This window comes from Glandiceps talaboti, chromosome 7, assembly GCF_964340395.1.
Source record: "Glandiceps talaboti chromosome 7, keGlaTala1.1, whole genome shotgun sequence".
NCBI classification, from domain to species: Eukaryota; Metazoa; Hemichordata; class Enteropneusta; family Spengelidae; genus Glandiceps; species Glandiceps talaboti.
In genome coordinates this window covers 946,228-964,763 of record NC_135555.1, presented here as the reverse complement: position 1 = coordinate 964,763, position 18,536 = coordinate 946,228, and the positions used below count along the sequence as shown (strand labels likewise).

Here is an 18,536-nt window from a genome sequence, read left to right as displayed (position 1 = left end):
TGAAAAATAAGACTAAAAATTCTTGAGAGATTTTCATTTCCTTTTTCAATACTGTCTCTCAATTTACAATAACATCCTTGTCTCCTTGTGCAGAAGTAGATAAAACAGTTCGAAACTGTAAACATTGAAATAAAAATGTGATAAGTATTATTTGGAGAACCAATGTTCAGTCAATCTTCAACGTACTGAAATAATACTGAGATAAGTCTTAGCATTAATTGTTGACAGGTATCAAGTTTCACCCTACTTACTTTCAGGATAGCAAAAGCTTTCAATAAATAGACCCTGTACAGTATTGCAGTCCTTTGAAACATTGGTTACCCCTCCCCCCATGTTCTTATGCAGGTTATATACCCATGACAGTAAGTCTCATTACATTGTAATATTTTGACAGAATTGAATGACAACATTCAAATTTATTAGAATGGTTGGAAGTACACTGGATGTAAATATAGATGAACTTAGCCAAAATATTTTCAGAAATTAGACATTGAATATCCAGACTATGTTAAATCTTGCATCAGTAAGAATACATGTCTGTCTGCTTTCACAAGGCTAATACCATGAAATTTTAAGCACTTTAATTTTGTGAAAGTCACTTTTTTTGCTTGCTTTTATTATGTGTAAATGTATTATAGTATTCATGTACCTGTTTATTTTTGAAATTTGCAAGAATGAAATAATAGAAGTTGTTTAAATTCAGTTTGTTGGTAAACTAGGGTGCTTTTACATCCTGTGATAATACCTTGAATAAGGTGTCATTGCTGTCTGAAGTTTATAACATTTTTGTATTTGTCTACTGCCAAAGGAAACAAGTAACTGCTGCCAGTGTTGAAGCCATGGTACTGTGTATGCTGCACTCTGTACACAATTTGCTCATTGCTGGGGCCTAGGCACAAGGTGTCATATCGAGTTGACAGCATTGGATGTTTTGTTTAGCCTTGTGACTGACTGCATCCTCCAGTGTCATGTTGAGCACTGCATTTGATGTTCTGTTCAGTCTTGCAGCCAACTACAGCCAACAATGCAATATTGAACACTGTACTGGGTGTTTTGTTCTGTCTTGCAGCCAACTACAGTGTATTAGATGTTTCATTTGGTACATGGTCTTGCAGCAGTGTACACTCAAGATTGGTTATTGATAATATTTACATTCAGTAGTATATATTATATATTTTAGATGCTGCAACTGACTTTGTTTTAGATGTATGCAGCTGACCTAGTTTGTCACATGTTGTTGTATCTGACTGCCATGACAAATGACTGCATCTGAAAAGGCTATAGTTCACTTATTATGTCAGACTATGTCACCAGGTTGTGATGTCTTGTCATGATAATCTTGTTGTCTGATGCTGGTGATTTGTAGTTGGCAATAATAAAACTCTCTGAGTGTTTGCTGATGTATCTTATGTTGCAGCTGCCTCATCATACCATATACTATGTAGCAGTGTAACTTGATAGCACAATTGAACTCTTTGTATTTATGATGATGATGATGACACAATAGCTTTTGATCCATCGCATCTACTATGTGATGTGGGTTCATACTTAGTGGTATGCTACTAACACTTCATTGCATTCTGATATATGGTACACTGTAGATGATAGTACAAATTACTAACAGAGCACTGCCATATATACCTCACAGAATGGATAACAAATGATGAATGCTCCAGCAGCTCTCACACAGATAGTTCTGCAATAACAATCATTGCACAAAGGAGTAAGATTTGAGGGTATTTGTGGCAGCAGATTCTAATTCCATAAAGCTATATCCATAGTAGACTATTGACAGCAGCTTTGACTTTGCACTGTATGGTTATTATGTGCTGTAGATTGTGCTACAACTCAATCACGCTATCATTTACTGACGTTCACTGTTAATAGATGGTGCAACTTTGTTATCACACAACTGCATAATAGTCAGTAATTGTTGACAGTCATATTTTTAACTGTATGATTTACTGAAAAGTACATGTATGCATGTGGTGTAGAAGTTGATGCTGCAACTCTAACCCACCATGCTAGAACTCTGTGACTGCAAGACCCAAAAGCACATCCATGCATGTGGTGTAGAAGTTGATGCTACAATTTGCCTTATTAGAAATGTGACTACACTACCCAAACTACAAGCAGTGCTACAACTCTGACTGCAAGCCCAAAAACTTCATGCAACCCATTATGCTAGATTTGTGATCGCACAACCCAAAACTGTATCCATGCATGTGCTGTAGATGTTGATGCTGCAACTCCCCATACTAGAAATTTGACTCGCAACAATATACTGCATTTGTGTGTTGGTTGTAGTTGTTGATGCTGCAACTCGCCATGCTAGAAATCGTAGCCCAAAACTGCATCCTTACATGTGGTGGATGTTGATGCTGCAATGACTACACAACTCAAAACTACAGCCACGCATGTTGTATATGTTGATGCTGCAACTGACCATGCTACAACTGTGCACAACTCAAAACTGCAGCCATGCATGTTGTATATGTTGATGCTGCAACTGACCATGCTACAACTGTGCACAACTCAAAACTGCAGCTGCGCATGTTGTATATGTTGATGCTGCAACTGACCATGCTACAACTGTGCACAACTCAAAACTGCAGTTGCGCATGTTGCATATGTTGATGCTGCAACTGACCATGCTACAACTGTGCACAACTCAAAACTACAGCCACGCATGTTGTATATGTTGATGCTGCAACTGACCATGCTACAACTGTGCACAACTCAAAACTGCAGCCATGCATGTTGTATATGTTGATGCTGCAACTGACCATGCTACAACTGTGCACAACTCAAAACTGCAGCTGCGCATGTTGTATATGTTGATGCTGCAACTGATCATGCTACAACTGTGCACAACTCAAAACTACATCAACGCATGTTGTATATGTTGATGCTGCAACTGACCATGCTACAACTGTGCACAACTCAAAACTACAGCCACGCATGTTGTATATGTTGATGCTGCAACTGACCATGCTACAACTGTGCACAACTCAAAACTGCAGCTGCGCATGTTGTATATGTTGATGCTGCAACTGACCATGCTACAACTGTGCACAACTCAAAACTGCAGTTGCGCATGTTGCATATGTTGATGCTGCAACTGACCATGCTACAACTGTGCACAACTCAAAACTACAGCCACGCATGTTGTATATGTTGATGCTGCAACTGACCATGCTACAACTGTGCACAACTCAAAACTGCAGCCATGCATGTTGTATATGTTGATGCTGCAACTGACCATGCTACAACTGTGCACAACTCAAAACTGCAGCTGCGCATGTTGTATATGTTGATGCTGCAACTGATCATGCTACAACTGTGCACAACTCAAAACTACATCAACGCATGTTGTATATGTTGATGCTGCAACTGACCATGCTACAACTGTGCACAACTCAAAACTACAGCCACGCATGTTGTATATGTTGATGCTGCAACTGACCATGCTACAACTGTGCACAACTCAAAACTGCAGCTACGCATGTTGTATATGTTTATGCTGCAACTCACCATGCTACAACTATGCACAACTCAAAATTGCATCCACGCATGTTGTATATGTTGATGCTGCAACTGACCATGTTACAGCACTGGCTGCACAACTCCAAATTACATCCATTCATGTTGAAGAGTGTTTATGTTGCAACTTACAATACTACAACACTGTGGGTGTACAACTCAAAACTACACCCACGCATGTTGTATATGTTTATGCTGCAACTAACCATGCTACGCCACTGTGGCTGCACAACTCAAAACTACGTCCATTCATACTATTATTCTGTGACTTCACAACTCAAAATTATATGTATACATTTTGTTTATGTGATGTAACAACTGTCTCTAATTTTGGAGCTGTGATTCAATCATGTACCCAATCACTCTCTATCATATTAAGTTATTCCTGTTACATACAGTGACTGCTTTCTAAAAAATGTGAAAGAGTTTGAACAGAATGTAGTATGGTGGGTACAAATACCAACAAAATTTAAGACAACTGCAAATGTAATGATATATTGTCAGAGAATGGTGCCGTATTGTTCCTGTGGGGTCTTGATAGGCTAAAAATAAACAAAACTTAAAAATAATACCAAGAAAAGTTGTATGAAAATCTCAAGATCTACATAACTTGTAAGTTTTATATTCAGGGAAAATGAATGTATTCTTTGTTATACATTTCTGGACATGGCTATATCGCCTACTGATTTTGTACTTCCAGTCATGTGACAAACTGTAAGCCAATGAAATGTTCATGTTACATCGATTACCATAAATTCAGGCATTGATCGTAGCAAAATATAAAATGTAAAGATCAATTAAATTTTGTGTGTGTTCCTTTTTTCCCTTCTTTTTTTCCGTCTTTTTTCCTTCTTTTTTTCCGTGTTTTACTGATAGTGTCTGTTATATGTCTGCTTGATATTCTGTGTAGTGTCAAATTGATCTGTTACAGAGAATGACATATTCTCACACCATGCAAGTTTGCAAGTTTAAAATTTACTGAGGGAATCTACTGGCATCTGTATGAACACTGCATCTGCCTCTTCTGGGGGAAATACACTGTCTGTTCTGCAGATCACCGTTCAAAGTAATTTTAACTTAAAAACGTGTATATAATTTATGTAGATTTGTAACTTTAAAGATTTGTATTCGTTTCTTGTTTTCATTTACAGTATTGTTACATCATGCAGTTTGAATCCAGTGACATGTATTTCCAACTAAAAAAATAAAATGATTACTCATAAGTCAAAGGTTCACAAAGTATATTTCTAGTATTAAAAAGAACTTATAATTTTATTCAGTTTAAAGTAACTGTTAAATGATTGAAAATCATTAAAAAAAGACAAACAAGCAAATGATGAAGTTGTGGTTATTTTCTGCTTAGAAGTGTGTGGAGAATAATTGTATTTGTTTGGTCAAGGTATGTGGTGGTATGTGGTCATGGTGTGTGTGGTGGTTTGTGGTCACCAGTGGTGTGGTGGTTTGTGGTCATGGTGTGTGGCAATCTGATTAAAATCCGATGTAGATGTTGGCTAATCGTTCATTGCTATTTTACCTTTGTTATTTTGCCTGAATTGACCTTCGTGGTACATGTTTACGTTTTTATCCTGATCGCCCTCATATTGGGCGAATGTCACTAGTAATAACAGCTGTCATCACCGCTCTTTGAATAATCATTTGGTATAGCTGTTTTTGACAATGTCCAACCAGGACTCCACAGCCAGTCCTTTTAAACTAAATCACGTGGGAACGCAAAACAACATAATCATGTTTATATGAACGCTGTAGAAGGGAGCACAGGAATGTGTGCTGATTGAGGGGATTTCACTAGACTGGTTTGGGTTTAATAGAAACCAATCTGGTCAGCCAGACTACTTGACCTTGACCGCTATCTTATCCAGCTGCAAATCATCATACTAGTGCACAACTCTGATTTACATAGAACTAACCAAACCTGGCACAAATGTCAGATACAGTAACCTTCATAATTATTTCACATCTCTTTGCTTCATAACGATGACCAATTGATGGCCATATTTGTCATAAAAAAGTCAGATTATTAATTACTAAGTGAAAAGTTGGAAGTATGTGTTCAACAAAGAATTTTAAATTTTAATATGGGGCTTTCTGTTTGTTTATTTTTGTCTAAAGTACTTGCAATTATGCAATTGTGAGGCCAAACACCAAACACCCTGGCCAAACAGGGACATCTCTTTTAGAAGAAAGATAGACTGGTTAGACCAAACAAAAGTGTAGTAATTTCATATAGCAAAAAAACTAACAGAAGTAAAAAGCTTGATGGAATAATCATCACGGAATAAAATGTAGAATTTCTGTCAAACACACTGAAAATAAATAGGGCGCCGGATGAACTGAGCATGCGCGTACTTTCGCCGATATTCGATATTTCCTTTTATTCCAGTACCTGAAATCCCGTAGTGTGTAATGCTCCGCCCCATCCAAGCATTACGCTGCCGACACAGTGCCCAAAGTCAACGTGATATTGTACTACTGTTTTGAAAGGTGAGTTGCAGTTTTGAGAGGTATTCTTTTGACGAATACCGAGTTCGAATGGTTTAACAAATTATTTGTAAATCATTGTGTCGCTTTCATTTACCGTCTGGTTCTGTAACATGTTACGTATTTAGTCAAATGGAGTGGAGAATAGACTTCGAATTTGCAAACATAATGAGGTCACGCGCAAACTACAAACCGAAACGTCAATATTGAGGCAATTTTCGTCGGGACAACGTTTCTCGATCTCTCCATTGTGCGGTGGATGGTATATAAAATTTAGTGTTTTCCTTGAACACGTACGAAAATGCGTAAGATGTGCACAGTAAAGCGAAGGCGAAACGTTGCATCGCGTATGAGTTGACGGAAGTCATGTTGTGTGTTGCCATCGCTGGCTTTGTACATTTGTAATACATGTGTGATTTTAGTGATTAACGTATCTAATCTGCAAATTGTGTGAGTTTACATGGTAAAACTTCTTCTTGGTGTACTAGATCTCAATGTGACATTTTTTGTTCACATTAATTCATCACTGGAAGCATGGAAGTATCATCGGCGGTGATTTTTCCATGCTTGAACTTGAAGCAAGAGCTTTGCGCTGTGGTGATGTCCAATGGCGTGAGGATGCGTTGTGGGTAGCACGCGTGTTGTTTATAATAATGATAATACAGTAACTATTATTTTCTTCAACGAGTAATTTACTCTATAAAGTGCATGGATCTATTATGGAGATATTATATATCCATGATAGGTGTTTGTGTAATAAAGCTGGAGTAACTTACATTTTGTGAGAGAATGTGCAATCGGATTGATTGCCAAAATGACAATTTGTTTATAAAAAATATTACATAATGATAATACTATGTAGCATGTGGAATAGTACTATAAATGAAATGTTTAGGTAAATAAGTAATGTACACAGGTATGTGGACTGGTGCACACTACCCTGTCTCTCTAATGTAAGAGTCTTACATTGTACGAACACAAATTATGTTGGGAGAAGTCTTCAGGAGAATGCATTTCTTCTAAGAAATTCAGAATGTGAAGTTTGTTATTTTAATTGATGAGGTACTGGTAGTTTTGGAGTTATTTATGTCCTATGTACCTACAGTTGTGATATCATAACTCTGTAGTTTGTTACCATTTCACAAGAGTATGTGGCATATTAAAGTAATTTAGTAATATTTTACTCTCTTTTTTTGGCAGGTTTGTTTACTTGATAAGAGAAAATTGGACACATGAAAGACGGTGCAATGGCAGAAGATTTTGATGTCGAAGCTATGCTTGAAGCCCCATACAAAAAAGAGGTAGGTTTCTGTTCTGTTAAGTGTTGGGTGGGTGAAGATGTTATCGTTCATGAAGAAGTCCAAATAAATTTGGATGAAACAGTTGGGGAATCCGTGCATCAGTGATCACATGCTTCAGAACTCCTCCAGAAAACACATGTGAAAGTTATGCAAAAATACAACCATTTCATGAATTGTTTCTGGTTGAAATTCTACAGATGAATCTTGAGATGTTACCAAAGCTGTCAGCATTGTGTTCAAAGATAGTATCAACCCAGTTCCTATGGATTTTTCTTGACTTCAAAGTATAGTGTGACTGAAAAGAGAAGTGTGTAAGGTTTGCCTCTGCTCATTCTAAGTCAAGCTATCTACACTACACTAGTTCACAAGTGTGGAATTGTAAATATGAAAGTTGATGCAAGGAAATATGTAAATTTTAACGCATTTTAGCCATTTTCAGGACTATTCTAATTTGAGGGCCCAATGTCATTGGAGGTTTTAATAAAAGATTGCAGGTGACTAGTGACAAATTATGTAACCAAATTCTCAGAACTGATATCTACCAAGTCAACCAAAACATTTTAGTTCTGTGTTTTACAGTGTGGGCAGTGACATGTAGTTCGTAACATTCCAGTATGGTCCCTCACCTATGTGAAAAGAAATGAATGTAATAGTTGCTGCTCTTGCAGTTCAACAATAAGGATGTCTGTAGCTTATTTAAATTGTGATTGTGGTGTTATAGTTGAAGAAGAACAACATTGAAATAGACAAACTCTGTTACTGTAATATACATACATTTTGGCCTCGTCATTCCATGCTACAACTGGGGTTTACATATAACTGATACTGCTGTAAGCCTGTAAAAGGGTCATGATGTAGGTTACCCCACAGAAAGAAGCCAATACTTCAGTCGTGCAGGGTGTATAGGTGAGAATTATAGTGAACTGTATACATAGTGATATACTACAAGCTAAAGGTAATATGATGTTGGGTACAGAAAAAAAACTTGCAAAAAGGGTTGGTTTACACAAGTAGAGTGGGTTTGTTCGAAATATACCCAAATTATCATGGTAGTAATATAGTTTGAAAAATGTAGACAGGCTTCCAGAATACTGCAGAGGTGATATTAAAGTTTGACCAGCCAAATTATATACAATGAATCACTTATCTCCCATCATGTCTTCAAGTATAAGAAGGGGTGTTGTTAAAAAAATTAGTAATCTCCCAGCTTTAAACATGTTTGAGGTTAAAGATTTCTGAAAGGCCTATACAAATGGATCTGAAGTAATGGTCTATCTTGTTTCTTTCAGTGTCACTCAGTGTGTTACAGCAGTAACCTAATAATCCCAGGGTGGCAAACTGAAGCATTTCTCCTGGATGAATTTCTTTTTTGCAGGGGAATGTTGTCTCTGAGTAGTCTGTTCTGTCCTAGGGAGATTAAAAAAAAAGATTATGTGACTTCAGTAGAGGTTTATTGAAATGCAATAATTTAGGTTTGTGGTCTCCAAGAGTTGATGAAAGTTCAATCAGATTAATAGATTACGAGAGATCCCTGCCAGTCTATCAAATTTATGAATGAATAAAATACATGGAAAAATGTCACATTTAATATAGATATGGGTACAACTACAGCAGTAATCGAGTCATGAATTTGATGAAAAAGTTTTATCAAATAAATTGTAGTAATGTAAACCAGCACAGTTGGCACTGCAAAATTTCTTATTCATTTATCTGTAGAATGTAGAGCCCATGTCTATATGTATTTGTGAGTGCATGTCTGAAATTACAATGTTAGCCCACCCCAATACACCCATGCCAAGTTTAACTGTTTTTGGAGCTTACTTTAGTCAGATGTGTTTGTGTATGATAGAATGTTTATCTCTTTCAGCAGTGGGTTGTAAGTGTCCTAATAGATGCATTTTGAGTAAGAATTTCATTTTCACTGTTATGCAGTGAACTTAAGTCACATAACATCAGATGTTTTGTAACCCTTCCTTGTAATCATTATCTGCTGTTGTTGGCGGGAATGCATAATCCAACATGACATGTGAATATTTATTACTATCATTCAATCGTGTAACATGTCCAGGTTGGTTTTTGGCCAGAAGATAGTCTTCTAGCTTGTCAGAGTTGTAAAAACAGTGAAACATGACTGGTACAAGTAGAAAAGACTCCCTAATCTCAGTACTACTAAGATTATTTATAAATAAAAACAATGATCACATATAATTTAATATATCAAGATTACTCTTTAGTCGCAGCAGTATAGTGCAGTCAAGTCATACTTTTTGATTTTGCATTTTTGTTGATGGATACAAAATTCTGACATTTTATATTGCCCATTTGATTTCTTATAGAACCCTTGACTTACAGCATAGCAGCATTCAAGGCACAAAGAGGTAGTCATCTTTGGGATTTTTGTCTTTTGTGCTCAACTGTCTATTTGAAAACAAGCTGCTTCTTGACAGAGACGAATGAAGTAGAAGGTGAAATCAAACATCACAGACTACACAATAATATCAAAATGTACCATGAATGAACATGACACTAATTAATTTGATACATCACTGTTGAAAATGACCAAAAAAGACATGTCATAATTTGAAACTAAGACGTGTTAGAAAATAGTCCAATTTTAGTATCAGCTGCATATAAAATTCCAATCGTATTATCTTACAGCTTTTTGGCATAGTTCATATCACTGAGACAAGAATAAAAGTGAACTACATTACATGAATATCACTGGAGACTGCTAAACTTTGATATGTCAGAATTACACTTCATTTATCACCAGATTAGAGATAGTAGGTCTTAGAAACAGTTCAGTTTAACCTTGATACTGAATTTTTTTTTAGAATTTTACTAAAAGAAAAAATGTCACAATTTGAAACTAAAAGTACCATCCCACTCTCGTCATCTTAGGGCATGAGTAGTGGTACCAGTCAGTATGCGACCATGAAGAACAGAAGGTGATGGAAGCGTTTACCTGGACATCAACTTACATCTACAAGCTACACTTGTCTTTCTAACCCAGGGGCAGGATGTAAAACCTGCTGTTTGTACTGCATTTTTAAAAGTCCCAGCCCTTGATTTATAACATTCACAATTCAAAAATTTGAAGGGACACCTTGTAAAGACAACCTTTTACCATTATATCAGTTTCTCCTGTTGCACTGAAAATACTTTCCTTCTTCTGAAAAATACATTCATCCCATCAACCACACATTGTCACTGTCGTGTGACTCACAAGGTAGGATTTTATCGCGGAAGTGTGTATGATGTGAAATGGAGCAGGGACATGCTCAACTGCTGGCAGAACTTGGGTCAGCTGCAAAAGACTTTAGCAAAATAATCTGATCAGTTTCTTCTATTCTTTTTATTTTTTTCCTTTCCCTATCCTTTCCTTGCCTGCCTGTGTACTACCTGTATTGTGTTCTTCATATTGCTGTTCTGTTTGGACCTTGATAGGAGGACTCTAAAGAAGTTGAAAACTCTCGAGACAGCAAGAAATCGTAAGTATTTCATTATATTACATTTTTATGCTCAATTATAACTTCATTCAAATATCACAGAGTTTAAAATACTGGTATATCTTAAGACAATCAGTTGAAAGTTTCGTTCTTACAAGAGTGGTGTTTCATGACCAAAGTGTACAATTATGTCTTGCAAATCAAAATTAATCCTCCCTATGTGTGACTGTTACAATTAGGTCGCAGTTATGTCTTGGTCAGTAATTTGAACACTTGAAGCTTCCTTTGTTGTATCAATATAAATGAAAGCTGCTACATATTGCCAGGTAGGTTCTCCAAACTCAATTTGATGGTACAATATGATTTTACTTTCAGTAGAATTGCCCCAAGTTTTTGCTGGAGTGATTTGTGCCTATTTATTTTCATCATGAAATAGGAAATAGATAAACTTTTATATCTGCATGAAACAGTATTTGTTTGCGTGCAACACTTGGATATTTGAAAAATTAGGAATTTTTTCAGAACACAAATTATGTTTCCATTTGCCAGGCTAATTTAATATTTGTTATTGTGAATGTCATAAAAGATATTAACCCTTAGAATAAAAACACTAGTGACTCAATTCTTTTTAGAGAACTGACAGAAATATATAAATATTGATTTGAAGTGGTTGTTTAATTTCTACAGGAACAGAAGAAGGAGCAGAAGCAGAAGTCGTAGTAGAGAACGGAGACGCAGGTATGGTTAATTATTCAAAAATAACATATACACATTAATATTGATAATTCACCTCAAAAGAAGACTGAGTAATCCATACAAACAGCCATGTTTTGAAATAAACACCCCGACTTAAACACCAATACATATTTGCACAACTGAGTTGTCCTGCATAAATCAGTAAAGTGTAGACTAGAGTGTTTTCAAGTTTCTGCCTAAAATCAGCATTTATATGAAATAACCCTTGAGATTTCAACTTTATGCAGACTAAAGCCTTGCTGATACTTACTTTTAAAATTTGGTAGGCAAATTACTTTAATGGGAGGTAGTGTCACTATTTTCTTTGACTAAAGGGCACAGATGGCCAACAGTATTAATCACATTATCTCAACTTTGTATCATGACATATTATAATTGTCTTGTGACTTCCAGGAAAAGCCGCAGTCCAGGTCGTAACAGACGCCGCAGTCGTAGTCGCAGCAGAGGTCGTTACAGGGATTCTCGTCATCATCATGGCAGGAGAAGTAGATCAAAGAGTCGTGAAAGACGGCGAAGAAGTCGTAGCAGATCTCGTGGAAGATATGACAGGCGTGAAGAACGTAAACAGAAGTCACCGAGTCCAGCGAAGGCAAAGTAAGTGTAAAAGATCAGCGTTCATAGTTATTAAAACATTTACAATGAAATGGATCTATTTTTTTTTTGTACTTTAGCCATTTAAGTTTCCTGTATAGAAACTTTTGAAGAGTATGACTAATTAAAGATCACTAAAAAAGATATGAAATGTTCAAAATTTAGCTTTATCATAATAATATTAGTCTTGTATTCAGAACTGTTATGGTAAACTGAATGTGCTTATTTTACAGGAAAAGAGAACCCTCTCCTGATATTGCTCCAGAAGAACGGGATGCAAGGACTGTGTTCTGCTGGCAGTTGTCTCAACGAATCAGACCAAGAGACTTGGAAGAGTTCTTTTCTTCAGTTGGAAAAGTGAGTAAAAAATTAATTAATTGCAGAAACTTTGAATAATGAAATTGTTTCCAATTATTCTCTGGTCTGTTGATATATGAATGTTCAAAAAAAATAAAAATAAATCTTGCACTATTTATTTTGAGGGAAATCTCAAGATACAGTAAAGCTGTGATGGCAGTGCAGTACATTCATCTGCAAATTTCCTTAGAATGATCAAAAGTACAAGATTGTAGCAGTTACATGAATGAAATGGCGAAAGCTTAGAGACCTTGTACATTGATTTTGTAACACGTATTCTCTCATGCTGATTATGAATGTAAAGTTCACAAAACTTGACCAGCTTCCTTTTCTTTTCATAGGTACGAGATGTTCGCCTCATAGCAGACAGGAATTCTAGGCGTTCAAAGGGAATTTCATATGTAGAATTTACAAACAGAGATGCTGTGCCACTGGTAAGCGTGATCCATGTAAACATGAATTTCTGTCAGCAGAATATTCATGTGATATTGCAGTCAAAGATTTTCTTTCAATGACATTGATAGTTATTGGAGTTATTTGAAAGATGCAATGTGTTATGCCCACCCTATCAGCTACCATTTGAAGAGATGGAATGATGCAGTGTATCATGCAGTCTATTGTTAGAGTTGTTGTGCTTTTAAATCAGCTACAGTTTCTGAATGAATTGAAGTAATCAAACAGGAAACGCAGTGATGACGTTAAGGTTATTTCGCAGTGTAGCGGAAGAAATAACAACTCTGGTTTGCGAGAATGGGTCCAGTTAGGGTCTCATGAAGTTGATATATAAGATATCTCGATCAAAACTAATTTATGAATATTACTACAGTCTATACCCAATTTTGCTACAAATAAATACACTGATTGTTGTCTGGGAAAGGAAAATACTGGAAGGGAAAATCGGGTATGTGTTGTCCACAAGGTTTGAATCTGAAATGTAGGGGTTTTGTGAAATTTGCAAACGATGTCATCAAAAACTTTATAGCTGTACCATTTTGATTTATTTTTAAGGCTCTTGGATTAAGTGGACAAAAAGTACTTGGTGTACCTATAATGGTACAGGCATCACAGGCAGAAAAGAACAGAGCAGCACAGAATTCTCAAAACCTTCAAAAGGGCAATGCCGGTCCAATGAGGTTATATGTGGGTTCTCTCCACTTCAACATCACAGAAGAAATGTTGCGAGGAATATTTGAACCATTTGGCAAGGTAAGTCTCAAAACTTGCACATAATGATAGTGAAGTTGACATTTACAAAGAATCTCATCTCGGTTACCGTTCACAATGTAAAAATCAGCTAGATCCAGACCCTGATAGCAAACGATTACACTATCAGTGTGTTGAATATCATAGAATGATATATGACTCTAAACCATTATCAAAGGCAGCATTGAGTAGTCTTTTGAGAGTCAGATGTAAAAAAAAAATTTGCTAATCTTTTTTTTCTTTTGTACCTTTCCATTCAGATTGATAACATCCAGTTAATGAAAGATAATGAAACAGGAAGATCTAAAGGATATGGTTTTATTACGGTAAGTATTCATTGCTTATACCTTTTGTGTGTACATGACATTTATGAACTATATAATGACAATTTCTAAGTATAATTTGTGGTAAATCATTGTGTTTCATGTTTGTATATGATTTGTGTTTTCTTGAAACTATCATGGTGTAACAGATTTATGTACACCCTCCATCTGTCCTCACAAATCACTTTTCTCCTCAGCAAGTTACAATATGGTTCGGTTCCTTTACAATGACACAGTATTATGTTCGATATTGTGTTCTCGTCGAGTGATGTGTAGAGAGCTCCCACTGCTTTGTAAATGGCTAGGGAGAACTAGGAACTCACACTTTATATGTAATACAACCAAGGGTGCTCCTCTGAAATCCACCACTTCAAAGTATGATATTGATATTGATTTTCTTGTTACAGTTCCATGATGCTGAGGATGCTAAGAAGGCTCTTGAACAGTTGAATGGATTTGAACTAGCAGGAAGACCTATGAAAGTTGGTCATGTCACTGAAAGATCAGATGCAGTCACAGATGCATCTTTCCTGGACAGTGATGAATTGGAGAGGTCAGGAATTGATTTGGGTACAACAGGAAGATTACAACTTATGGCCAAGTTAGCTGAAGGTATGTGCATGCAGTATTTACTGTATTTGTAGTAACATGACAACAACGTGTAAATTGTTGTGATGTATATGGCTTTTATACTGTTCATGATTTAATCACTCTATATAAAGTTTAGGAGCTGAATAAAAATGTCGCAATATGTATTGGAAAGTGAATCCTAATCCTAATATAAGGAAGTTATTACTGGTTTGTATTTTGTGGAAAGGCTTGCCACATGGGGCACTACTTAATCTGTTTATGGTACTGAAGACAATGTACTTTCTCAAGTTGGATAAAAAAATGATTTGAGGATTAAAACATAAGTCAAATTGATTGATGTACTAAAATTATTGTTGTCCTAATTTGCTTATTCAGGTACTGGTTTCCAAATGCCAGCAGCAGCTGCAGCAGCACTCAATCCTTTAGCAGGTCTGCCTGGAGTTGGATTGCCAGTAGTACAAGGACCACAACAACCAGTCAACTTACAAGCATCACTTGCAGCAGCACAACAACAAGCCCACCAACAGGCTGCAGCTCTCCACCATCCATCTGCTCCAAATACTGTTGCCATGCCAGCCATTGCGACTCCTTGTTTTGTCTTGTCCAACATGTTTGACCCTACCAAGTGAGTTTGGGAAAAATTGACATTTATTTATAAAATGAGCAGATTTAGAAAATAATTAAGGTCAGAAATTTGAAAGTAAAAAAAACTGCAAATTAAAAAGGGTCTTGTACTACTTAAAATGTCTAATAGAATTACACATTATTTGGAGTTGTTTATCTCTGGGTGATTGTTTCCTATGGTATTGCAATGTATGCCACTTTTTGTCAAACCAAGGGATGTATAAATTAAGTAATTTTTTTGTGTTTTGTAAATCGCTTATTTTTTAACCCGACTACATTATAATAGATATAGTAATACTTCCTGTATTTTTGTCATGCAGTGAAACCTCACCCACCTGGGACCAAGAAATCCGAGATGACGTCATAGAGGAATGCTCAAAGAATGGTGGTTGTGTTCATATATTTGTTGATAAAAGCAATCCACAAGGGATGGTGTATGTAAAAGGGGCAAATGTTCAATCAGCACAACTGGCCGTAAATGCACTTCATGGAAGGTGGTTTGCAGGTATGTATAGCCAGCTATTATGTTTTATACTATGCTTTCACTGTACAGTTATAATATACCATCAGAATATTACAGGGCTTTTTTCACTGTACAGTTATAATATACCATCAGAATATTACAGGGCTTTTTTCACTGTACAGTTATAATATACCACCAGAATATTACAGGGCTTTTGGGGTAATAGGTGCATGTTAACCAAAACAGGGTAACTGATATTGCTAAGTGGCAAAACAACTCTCTTCATTGTTCTGTTCTATATAACACCTACTGTTAGGATTGTTTAATTCTGTGAGTTTGGCCTTGTTCAATGTTAACTAAACATCTTAATTTTATTTGGATCATGAAGTAATTCTGACAAACTCTTTGTCTTCTTCCCACAGGTAAAATGATTACAGCTACATATGTACCACTTGCCAACTACCATGCCTTGTTTCCTCAGGCGATAACAATGACACAACAGTTACTGCCATCATCTCAGCAGGGATGAATCCTACCTTGGAAATAGAGACATTTTGATGAATATTTATACCAAGAAGTACCTAATGATGTATATTTTCATATTGAAATATTGCAATGACTACATTGCATACAAGTAGTGAAAGAGAGGGTGGAAGACTTATCTTTGTCTTGAGGATATTCTTTTGACCATATCCCAAGGAATAAGTGGAAAATGTGCTATGGAAAACCAAGATATATTCTAGCTGCATATCTGTGTATTGTATGCGCCAATTAAAAAAAAAATACCAGAAAATATACTATAGAATGCCAAAATACATTTTCGCTGTATATGTGTATTCCATGCGCTGATTTCTATCCATGGTGACAAAAAGAGGGAAAGCTGGTAAATCTTGCTCTATTACCGATACATTTATACATTTGGAAAGGAATGAAGAGATGTAGGAATCTGGAGTCAATGCTACCCATGTGCCACTCTTAACAAAAACACAATGGGTCGATGCCTCACAACAAAATAGCAGGCTTTTGTTTTCCATAAACACGGTTTCTGCAGTTTGTGTACATCCTAGATAAAACAGCAGTGAGGTATATTTTCAGTCCATACAACACTGTCACTGCACAGTTCTTTATGTACTTACAAATATAGCAAATGTTAAATTTAAAAAAAAAAAGGACAGAAAATGAATTTTTTCATTAAAAGCGTTGCTATCCCAGTTCCAGACTTCAAAAATAAAATGTTACAGTTGCACATGTTTGAGCACAAAGCTTTTGGAAGGAAAATCTTTTTGTTCAGTTAAGGCCACTTGTACCAAAAATCTTAAACTATATCGTGATAAGTATAATTTGTTGCATATCATAGTTGTACTGTGAGGCAGACTTACTTTGCCAAGTTCCAGTCATGAATTTTATACTTTTTAACCTCCAAAGATGTGTGCTTTTGATGAAAAAGAAAATGTGTTTGTATGTTTGATCAAGTGTAAGATGAAGTGAAGGTTTTGAAAGATCAGTTTTCAGCTGGTTGTTGTAGTATAAATGCAACTATTTAGTCAAGAATTGCTCTTCTTATACATGTACATCTTCTGTAGGAAAAGAGCATTGGTTTGTAAATAAACAACATATATTTGTAACAGTAACTGAAGTAGTGTCTAGGGTAAATTCATTTAGAAAATCAAGATTCTGTTGAGTAATTGTTGTAGATCTTCTATTTAGTATACTTTTGTTTATTCAGTAGACGTTTTGAAATGTTTTTAATTTGGAGTAGTTTCACTTTGAAGGTGCTGCAACAAGAATAAAGGACAAAGTTTAAACTGTGGTGCTTAGTGTGTTCATTTACCATTTTGGTTGTGTTTGTATCAAGATCTGACAGAACCCCATGATATACTAGTCCAAGAACATATGTATGCATGTTCTCTGTGGCTATACTGTAATGAGTGTAGCACATGAGTGCAGCAGAAAACACTGCAAGTACCAGTGCAAATATCGCCCAGTACCCACACTGGAATCTGTGTGGCATGATAGCAAATTTCCATAAAAATTTCATTGCTGTGGTTCCATGCTTTCAAATGATCATGCCCTCATTTGCATGTAGTGTAAATAACTATTAGTATGCATGTGCACTGGTGCAAGTAATCTCTGGTAAATGTGTAATAATACTACACATGTTCTCCCAGGCTACATGGCAAGGATGACAATTTGATAATATACATGTACGTATCAATATCACATAAATTTGCATGGATGATTTCCATAATGTGGTCTCCATAATATACATGTCTTTAACATAGGAATTTTGAAAGATAAACAAGGATGGGAAAACACCTTTGAAGCATGGCACCCTGGGATACCAATACTTTCCTTGTTATTGGTGACAAGCTTTTTCATAGAATACTTTGAACTGAAAACAAACAAAATGTTTCCAAGAAACATACATTTGAGCATTGACTAACATGAACGGTTATTTACCCATGCAGTGATAAAATGAATATCACAGCTCAGAATGTAAATAAAGGACCTCTTTCTTGAACATTTGATTTGTTGAAGAATTCCAAGCATAACTTCTTCTCTACGAAGTCAAACAAAATATTATCAGAACATTCACAGAATAATTATAATTAAGATATCTTTTGGAACAAAAACGTCGCCGTACATGTGAAAGGTGAACCACAGTTTTGGCCATATCTCATGGCTGTGATTCACCACCAGGGTGCGCCCTCTGTAGTTGATAATAATAATATTATAATAATAGTTTTATTTCGAGAGCAAGCTCATAAACAAAATAAATTGCACGAACAACATAAAAAACAGACACAAAAAGACTAATTTACAGTACACATTTACA

At 35.9% G+C, this 18,536-nt stretch overlaps 1 protein-coding gene across 1 annotated transcript; it reads left to right on the top strand.

Moving 5' to 3' along the window:
• The first annotated feature begins 5,965 nt into the window (after nt 1–5,965).
• Nucleotides 5,966–17,504, top strand: LOC144438307 (RNA-binding protein 39-like). Its single transcript, XM_078127368.1, has 13 exons — nt 5,966–6,045; nt 7,243–7,343; nt 10,791–10,834; nt 11,480–11,530; nt 11,942–12,142; nt 12,373–12,496; nt 12,838–12,930; nt 13,505–13,702; nt 13,960–14,025; nt 14,430–14,634; nt 14,989–15,238; nt 15,558–15,742; nt 16,123–17,504. Exons 2-13 carry the CDS (start codon nt 7,275–7,277, stop codon nt 16,227–16,229), a joined length of 1,593 nt encoding a protein of 530 aa, XP_077983494.1. The 5' UTR covers nt 5,966–6,045; nt 7,243–7,274; the 3' UTR covers nt 16,230–17,504.
• Nucleotides 17,505–18,536: the final 1,032 nt, after the last annotated feature.

Coding starts and splice junctions, on each gene's coding strand:
- LOC144438307 (XM_078127368.1), top strand. CDS start 7,275: ATGAAAGACGGTGCAATGGCAGAAGATTTTGATGTCGAAGCTATGCTT. Junction 11,531..11,941: donor AGTAGAGAACGGAGACGCAG/GTATGGTTAATT, acceptor TGTGACTTCCAG/GAAAAGCCGCAGTCCAGGTC. Junction 15,743..16,122: donor TCATGGAAGGTGGTTTGCAG/GTATGTATAGCC, acceptor TTCTTCCCACAG/GTAAAATGATTACAGCTACA.